Raw genomic sequence first — 9,665 nt, forward strand, 5'->3', positions numbered from 1 at the left:
CCAGACTCTGGCCAGCTCAGCCTGCCCTGGGGATCATGCCGGGGATTGAACTGCGGTCTCCGCTCTTGCTTGCACTTGCCAAAGCAGGTGCGTTAGGCTACTGAGCTGTCTCACTGGGCCTATAGCTTTATTTTTTAATTCAGTTAAATATATTGCACAAAAATGTGTTATAATAACTACATGGAAACAAATAGAAGCCAGCATATCAAATGCCTTCATTCTTCACATTGTGGACATAATCTTTACAAGCTTAATGTGAATTTGTAAGCTATATATAGTCTTCATAAGATATTTTAATTGCATACTATTTCATAGAGTATATGTATCATAATTCATTTAGTAATTCCACTAAAAAGACATTTAGAATGCGTTCATCTTTCTTTTTCTTTTTTTAATCTTTAAAATTAAAAATCATGCTACCATTGTTATAGAGTTAGCTGTGTTCTTTTTTTCCTCTAGATATTTCTATAGCATAAATTCCCTGGAATGAGGTAGTTATCTGAAAAGGAATAGACTTTTTTTTTCTCCTAAGTTTATTACAAAATGATGTTTCATGAGGTATGCACTATTATTAATGTCCCAGCCATAAAATTATCAGTTTCATTATGAGCCCAACATTTTAGACATTTTATTCCGTTAAAATGTTTCAAGAACAACATCTAACATGACATGTTGAGCCCTCAAAGCCGGGATAAGTCTATCAATTTAGTTATCTTAATGTATTTAATTTTTCAACAACCCTGAGCAGGAAAATGTGTTGTTCTTTAATTTTACAGATAGGGAAACTAAGAAATGATGAGATTAAGTAAATTGTACCAGGTCCCACTGCTGCAGAGTGATTGAGCTGGTATTTGGCCCATGAAAATCTGAATCCAGAACCTGGGTAATCACTAAAGTGTGATCAAAATATACAGTGGATATTACTTTTTTTCTAGAAATTAATTACAGTAAAACACACAGGGCTACTTTCCAAAGAGATGCTGGAAGTCTGCTTTTGCAAGTGTCATTATGAGGTGTGACAAAATCTTTGGTAAATGCCGCTTCCAAGTGCCATTCAGTGGAAAGGCAGGGTAGGAAAAATACTGCTGTGTGTCTTAGCCACCTTCCCCACCAGACCTGGCACAGTGAGCCTTCTGCTCTTCCCCAAAGTCAGCGTGACCATGAGAGGTAAACTTTTCAGAAAGCTGAGGAAGTCATGACAGGGAAAATAAAGACACTCATGAAAAAAGTTCTCAGAACTGGTTCAGAAAGTATCAAGAATTATGGGACAAATGTGTTCAATCTAAGGGGAGTATTTTAAGGGGTATTCATGGCAATGTGTCTTTTATTGTAATAAATTTTAAAAAATTTAATAGGCTGGGGAGATAGCTCAGTAGAATAAGCGCTTGCCTGGAAAGTGCAGGGTCCTGAGTTCAATCCCCGGTACCGAGAAAAAAAAATTAATTATTCACCATTGTTTTCAACAACACCCTGTATATTATCCTCTGATAGTTTTGACTGACATTTCTCTAGGTGTTGTTAAAGATTTATACACATTAATGGGAGAGTTTCATCATATCCTTTTGGGAAATTTTTTTTAATGGCTTTGCTGCAGGGTAGTGATAAGAGTGAGATAATTCTTATAGCTTTGAATGACTCAGATGGCCTAAATGGGGGATTTATTTATTATTAATCATGCATTTTTAACTCCTCACTAATATGTAGAGTTTAAAAACTAAGAATTACATTGCTAAGTATTAAAAGTAAAATGTAATAGTGCCACGCACCCATGTTACCCTGGCATTTGTTCTGTTTTTGTTTTGTTTTGTTTGTTTTGGTTTTAGCTCTGATGATTCTATAATTTAATTCAGCCCTACTTATTTCCATGGAAACATACCTTCTGCATTTGCTTGAACATCTGAAATGTGGGCACTGCTTGTACGTTACAAAATTCAGCCAACTCCTGGGAAAGAAAGACATGGCATGACGTCACAATTGTGATGTGCTTTTCATATGCCAAACACACTGCTTGCTGATTTCTCGGGAGATGTGCCTTAAAACTGAGAGACATCCAACACTTCAGAGACTTCCCTTCCAGAGAGTGTGTGATCGTACTGGTAGACTCTCGGCCTCCAGCACTGGCACCGTGGACAATAACCATCTTAGCATTGCTTGATATTTACACCCAAAGTCTAGGAGAGGAGTGAGAAATGGAGACCAAACAGCATAGCCCCTCCAAGGCTACTCAGGCTCTATTTAGAGACCTTGTGAAAGGTGCAGCAGAGCCCCAAAGGGAACCCAATATGGAATGAAACTCCTGAAAAAATAGGAAAGAGTAAATCTATTCTTTTAAATGACATTAAGAAGTGAGATGATGTGAAATGTGAAGAAAACTACAGGGAATGTTTAAATAAAAAAAAAAACCCTAAAAAATCAGATTGCCATTAATTTCCTTCAAAACACTCCCCTTCACTCTGGACACATTTGTCCCATCATTCTTGTCCTTCCTGGAGCAGCTCTGGAAGTCGGTGTCATGAGTGTCTTTTGTTGTGCTGTGGTGGCCACCTCGATGTCCTGAAGCTACTCAAAGAGCTTATCTTTTATGGTCATTTTGACTTCAAGGAAAAGCCAGAGTTGCATGGTACCCAATCCTGTGAGTGGAATGTGTGAGGACACAGCACTGGGCTTTCACGAGCCTGTCACTCTGTTGGGTGACACTTGGCAGTATCATTAACCCTATTCATGATCATGACTCATAAAGACAGGCATGAAAGAGGACTTCTGGAACTGTTCCAGAAAGTGGCGAGAATGACAGGATACACGCCCAACGGGAAGGGGAGCATTTTGAAGGGAATTAATTACATTTTTAAGAAAGATAACCATCACTGTATGTCTTAGCCTCTCATTTTAAGAAAGGCTAACATAATCCTTTTTTTTTAGGCTCTGTAGTCACTCTACCACTCAGCTATGTTTGTGAGAAACTTGAAAACTGAAAACATGAAAGTAGGCCAGAATCCCCAAAAGATTAATTCATTTCAAACTGCTTCCAAATGGCAATTTTTGTTTCTCTTGCTTAGAAGTCAAAAGAAAATTAGCCACCCCCAGGATCAGGGGAAATGGACACCTCTCTTTAATATGACCATTGCTTGTTGGCACTGCACCTGTTTCCCTTCCTACAACAGTATGCATATGCATAAGCACTGAATTATAATTTCTATGATCAAGGTAATCACAACAACTAATACATACGTTAATCATAGAAAAATGTGCTTTTCACTTTATCTTAAAAACCAAAGAGCTACAATTTAAAAAGTGAGATAATGCCATGTGAGGGGAATTCTGAGCTCTCCCACTGTGACACTGAGAATGTGAGATGCAGCAGCTTTTTGGGAAGCAGCTTGTCAGGGCCTCAGGAAGTTCAGTGTTGGGTTAAAATGTGACCGCATAATTCCATTTCTGGGTGTATCCCTAAGAAAAATGAAAACTTAGGTACATGCAGAAGCTTGCGTGGTCATGTTTATACTCACAGTGGCCAATGTACAAATAATCTAAATGTTCATTTGTGAATAAATGGATAATTGAAAGGTGGTATCCATGCAATGGAACATTACTCAGGAAGAAAGTGGATGAAATACCGATGTGGTCTATAACACAGATGAACCGTACTAAAATAAACAAACCAGTCATTAAAGACCACGTAGTCTGTGATTCTATTCATATGTACTTCTCAGCATGAGCAGACACTTAGAAAGAATGTAGATCTGTGGCCACCAAGGGTGGAGGAGGGTGGAGAGAAGTAGGCGTGATTGACAAAGGGTAGAGTGTTTCTTTTTGGAATGATGAAAATCCTCAACAGTAAACTGTTGTGATGGTTATACAATTCTGAATATAAAAGACAAAGAAATAATGATCCTGGCTGTGTGTTCTCAATTCATAGTATATAATTCAGACCGAAAAGAGTTAAATAATATCACACTTCAGTGAAGTTTGAATAGCATAGAGAAATGGAATTTCTGTTGTGCTCTGAGTACCATACCTTAGATCTCATGTATTTTATCTTCTAATTATTCTTGTTTTAAAAATGAAGAAATGGAAGTTTATAAAGATTAAGTAATAATTAATTATAATACTGTTAAAGGGCTTACAGTAAATAATCAATTTTTTTTTCATTCTAAAGCTTGAATTTAGCCTGATATACACATAGTCACTTGTTTTTCTTTTTGGCTGGCTCACCCCACCTTGAGGGCAGGGCTAGCCATGGCTTGTGGTGCCAGGGAGCTAGGGATCCAACTCTGGTCCCCTGTGGCTGCGGTGCTTTAGACTGCTGAGCTACCTTGCTGACCCCAGCCACTTGTTAATACTGTAATTTAGATAATGATAGCCCCAAGACCCAAGTGTTAGAGGCTTGGTTGCAAGTGCGGCACTGCATCTTTAAGGTGTAGTAAAACCTTTAAGCAGTGGGACCTAGTTGGAGGTCCTTAGGTCACCAGGGTCACGCCCTTGAGGAAACTATAAAATTTTGGCTACTTCCTCTTTCTCTTGTTCACTTCCTTGTCCTAAAGGTGTGGCCTTGCTCACCTGCACTCCCACCTTGACACGCTGCTTGGTCACATGCCCAACAGAATGGGACCAATGTTCTGAACTTTAAAAATTGTGAGCCAAAAGAAAGCTTTCTTCTTTGTGAATTAATTATCCCAGGTATTTTGTAATAATGACAGAAAACTGATGAATATGGTTACTTTTCTTCTTTAAAAGTTAGAAAAAGTTAGGGAGCATAATATGTAGAGACATTGTGTACGTTAATAAGATGTATTTGTTTTGTTTTGTTTTGGTATCAAGAATTGATCTCAGGACCTTGTGCTTGCCAGGCAGGCACCTTATGCCACTGAGTTATATCTCTGGCCCCATATTTGGATTGAGAATTTGGATTGGGGGTTGAAGAGGAGGAAGGGTGACTCAGATAGAGTTTCCTAGAATTTTGTGATATTTTTGAAAAGCTAAGGGGTTGACCAAATAACTCAGCAGACTAAAGCACCTGCAAGCAGGTGCAGGGCCTGGGGTTCGATCCCTGGACTTGCCATGCTGGCCCTGACTCCGGGGTACACTGAGACACCAAATGAGACTGGATATGGTGGTGTGCACCTGTAACCTCTTGGGAGGCTGTAAACAGGAGGATCACTATGAGTCCGATCTAGTAGTGAGACCCTGAAAACCCTGTGGACCCTTTCCTGAAATACACATACACATGCACACACACACACAAAAAAAAAAAAAAGAAAGAAAAAAGAAAAGAGAAGCTACCAAAAAAAAAGCATAAGACACAACAAAAGGAAAACAAGCTATAGTGTCTGTAATGCATTGAGTCAGGTTTCAAAAAATGGATTATCTACTACAGGTGAGAATCATTGTTACCATAATCTCTAGGTAATCTGCTGAGGATTCTGAGATAGAGTATAGAGTACTCTGTAGTGAAGACTGTTAGGACTGGTTAATGAGATCAGCTGTACTATGGGGGCTGAGAGGACAGCAGGAGAGGCACATTCTTGTTAACTTTTTAAGTTACTCAAAACATACAAAAGCATTATGTTGGAGATTAATACTATTTATTAGAAAGAAGTATGAGCTAGTTGACTTTACGTTGGTTATGCAATCACAGAGACAGTGCTACCCAATTCTGTTGGATCTGAGTTTTGAGAAATCCATGTGGAGAATTTAAGATTTTTACCTGTGATTCGTCCACATCCACATTAGCAAACATTACATTTTTGTATTTCAGAGACATTGCCTTCAAAATAAAAAAAAAAATCTCTGTTAGTTTATTGTTAACATTAAAACACACATTTGCATCTCTGAAAAATAAGAAATGGGCAAAAAGTTTGCTAAAGGCCACTAAGCATCATTGTAGCATGTTTCTACTCTGCAGAACTCGAGGCACCAAGTCACATACCACTTGATGCCAAGAAGGTCAGGCAAGAGTCAGCCGCAGAACCAGAGGGAAGAGAACCACCTCAAGGTTAGCGCGTCAAAGCCAGAGGAGGGCTCAGAGCCAAGAAATGATGAAATGTGTGTGGTGGGCACAGAGTTCACTGGGACATTGACAGAAGGATGGTGGCCTTTTCCTGGGAAAGAGCTGAAGGGGGTCATTTGCAGTGATGCTTACGACATAGTTCTTAGGTGTGAGTGTGAAGGCCACAGCTCAGTGAGAGAATGCCTTCTTGGTGTGTGTAAGGCCCTAGCTTCACTCCCTGACTTTGCCTTTGCCTCTTGTCAGGTGTTTTGGAAGGTGGTGATACCGATGGTGGGGGCCAAAGGCTGTTCCAGGTGGAGTGATTGTCACCATTTTCATGCTGAGTATCACCCCAATGGCTTTCTGCCCCATTGCTCTTTCTGTGATCTCCTGCTCTCCTTTGCCAACTGACTTCTAGTTAGTTTCTGTCAATTAATCTGCTTCTGAAGACAAACAGCTGCTCCTCAGTGGGAATCATGGAGATTGATTTGACCTAGGGGACATCTAATTCCCTGATAGTATGTCCATACTTGCAGGAAATGGACAGTGGAAGGAAAGAGAAAGACTCCCTCTTCTGTATTTGTTTTTTTCTGGGAACATTTTTGTCAGCAGACATGACAAAGGGATTGGTAATAGATCTGAGGAGCAGGGAGACGATGTAGAACCTGTGTCAACAGGGCTTCTTTTCAGATGTCTATCCATGAATTGAGGACATTTGATAGTATCTCAATTTGTTTGCTTCAGAACTGTATCTAAAGCATTTCTTGTGACTTACGTCAAATACAGGAGTTCCTGACGGTGATAGGAGGAGTCCAGAACCTGGTACAGCAGCCACTACAGTTCTTTCTGTCCTGCTCTTCCTCATATGCAGTCTGCTATTGTTTGTTGACCTCTTTTGTCAGTTTCAACTAAAATGGCTCCAGAATTTGACCCTTCCTTTTTCTCCAGGTGCCACTGCCTTAGCGCTGGTAAACCTTCCAACTGAGACGGCTCCCACTGGGTTACCCACCTTGGGCCTTTTCAACCCTGTGGTTTTACAAGTGAAAAAGTATTTTGTGGGACGAGGGGTAAAGTTCAGTGATAGACTGCTCACCAGGCATGTGCAAGGCTCTGGACTTGATCTACAATACTGCCCTTCTCATTTTTTCCTTTTATAAACTCACCCCTGATCATGACAAAATCCTTGCTAAAGTTTTTCTATTTTGATTCTTTATGACAACTCATTCAATTTTTTTTTGTTTGTTTGTTTTTTGTATTTTAGGGAAGGGTCTACAAGGTGTTCAGGGTCTAACTACTAGATTGGACTCATAGTGATCCACCTGTTTACAGCCTCCCAAGAGCTGGGATTACAGGTGCGTGGCACCACGCCGAGTCTCAGTTGCCATCTCAGTGTGCCTCAGGGGTGGGGCCGGCACGGCAGGCCCGGAGATCGAACTGCTGACCCCTGTGCCTGCTTGCAGACACGTTAATCTGCTAAGCCATTTGGCTGGCCCGTTCATTCAAATTTTATACAAGGTCCTTAACCAGGCTTTGGCTTCCCTTTGGAGGCTTATTTTTTGTCACTGTTGTTGTGCTCACTATGGGTTAGTCTCATGCACTGCTTGGTCTCCCATAATCTCCCATAATCCAATTTCTCAACAAATTTCTAACCCTGGCCCTTTCCAGAAATGCTCTATTCAGGTTTCTAGTCTATGCCTGGTGATCCTCTCAGTTCAGTGTTACAAACTGTGCCCTGAGGGCTAACTCTAGCTCTTCATTTTGGTCAATAACATTTTATTGGAACAATTTGATCCTTATTTTCACACTAACATTAGACAAGTTGAATGGCTGAGATAGACTACAGGGCCTCCAAAGCTGAAACACTAATAGCTTCCTTTTCGGGACGGGTTTACTAGTGCTTACTCTAAGTCATCAGGCCTAGATCAAATGAGACTGAGGAGGTTTCTTAATACAATTTTAGAGCACTTCTTAAAATCCACATTTTCTTGTGATTTCACTTAATTTTTCTTGTATTACATCCTTTAGCAATTTCTTCAGAGAGCCTCTGTGAGTGATAAACTTTTAAAATTTCTTTTTCCTTTTAAAATCATTTATTTATTTATTTGAGGGGGCTGGGGAGATGGCTCAGTAGAATAAGTGCTTGCCTGGCAAGCACAAGGTCCTGAGTTCAATCCTCAGTTTCACAAAAAAAAAAATTGGTACAAGTTCTGCCACTCAGCTTGGCATAGTTGAGTGGCTATGGCATAGTGATTTTCCTGTCTCAGCCTCCTCAGTGCTGGGATTACAGGTGTATGCCACCAGGGCCCACAAGGCTTGCAGTACCAGGGATTGAACCTGGGTCCTTAAGCTTGCCAGGCAGAAGCTTAGACCACCACACTATCTCCCTGACCCAGTGATAAATGTTTGTATTCTGTCTGTCTCACATGTCCTGTATCTTTTCCTCCCCTTTCCTCCTCTGGCATAATGGTTTTGCTAGCTAACCACCTCTCCTACAGAGCTCAGAAAAGACAAGAAAATAAACGTTCCTCAGACTCCCTTGCAGCTAATCTGGATGCATATTAGGTTTAATCCACGAAATGCAAGCAGGCATGACAGAACTGCTGCCTGTTTCCATGCGTATTCCTGTGGACACTGAGCTAAGGTGTTAAGAGGTATTGTGCAGCAGAAAGCAGCAGCCAGATTCAGGGTTCCAGTGCCCAAACTTTAGCTTTCTGGTGTGGTGGCAGCAGCTGTGGCAATTCCCTGGTCCTAGTTCTAACTCCCTGGCATTGTTCTGTTGCTGCTTTTTCCTCCAGTGGTGGCCTCCTATTCCTCTTCCTTCTGATTATGACAAATTCAGGAGCTCCATTTCTTTCCTTTTAAATTTTTTTAAGAGAATGCACAACAGTGATAGAAAAAAAAAAACAGCATTAGAAACAATACAAGATTTCACTGAACAAAGTAATAGTAATTAAGCATTGGTTGCCACATGACATGATGCTATTTTCAAATTAGATGTTCAGATTACCAGATATAATTGTGTAAGATCCATTTAAAAAAAAAGAACAAAGAAGATATAAGAAATTCAAAAGAGGAAGAAAAAAATCAGAGTAAAAAAAATTTTTAAAGCACTAACTGCTCCTTTTAAAAGACCAGCAGAAATGAATACAATTATTTGAACTATTCTGCATATATACCTAGATGTATTTTCCTTCTTCTTTCATTTATCCTTTTCCTCAGCCCAGATTTTCCCCTCCCACTGAATAATTTCTTTCCATTTCACAATATCTGTTGTATCATTTAGATTTTCATTACCCTTTCAGGTTCTTACACTAGTGAGATAAAATGATGTTTGCCAATGTGGATCTGATTTATTTCACTTACCAACATAGTCTCTAGCTGCTTACACTTATCTACAAAAGCCTTGAATATATCTTTTTTATAGCTGAATAGTACTCCACTGTGTAAAAACACCATATCTTTTCTATCCATTTCTCAGTTGATGGGCATTTGGTTTGTTTCCAAGATTTAGCTATGATTAATCACACTGTTATAAACACGGGTCACCTGTATCATTGTGGTATGATGATTTCAGTTCTTTTGGAAAAATACCTAGGAGGGGAATAGCTGGCTTGAATGGGACCTCCAGTCCTAGCTTTTTGAGGAACCTCCATACTAATTTCCATAGTGGTTGTACCAG

The 9,665-nt window shown here is 39.9% G+C and overlaps 1 protein-coding gene across 1 annotated transcript in view; it reads right to left on the bottom strand.

Annotated features, from left to right (window-relative positions):
• LOC105743055 (thioredoxin-1-like) overlaps positions 1-9,665 on the bottom strand; it is a 34,670-nt gene that overhangs the window by 19,128 nt on the left and 5,877 nt on the right. Inside the window, exons 3-4 of the mRNA XM_023722942.1 lie at positions 5,705-5,764; positions 1,877-1,942 (exon numbers count right to left, since the gene is read on the bottom strand). Coding sequence (XP_023578710.1) covers positions 1,877-1,942; positions 5,705-5,764 — 126 coding nt within the window. The remainder of the gene's footprint in view (positions 1-1,876; positions 1,943-5,704; positions 5,765-9,665) is intronic.

The sequence above is a fragment of the Octodon degus genome, unplaced genomic scaffold, assembly GCF_000260255.1.
Source record: "Octodon degus isolate 3935 unplaced genomic scaffold, OctDeg1.0 scaffold00094, whole genome shotgun sequence".
NCBI lineage: Eukaryota > Metazoa > Chordata > Mammalia > Rodentia > Octodontidae > Octodon > Octodon degus.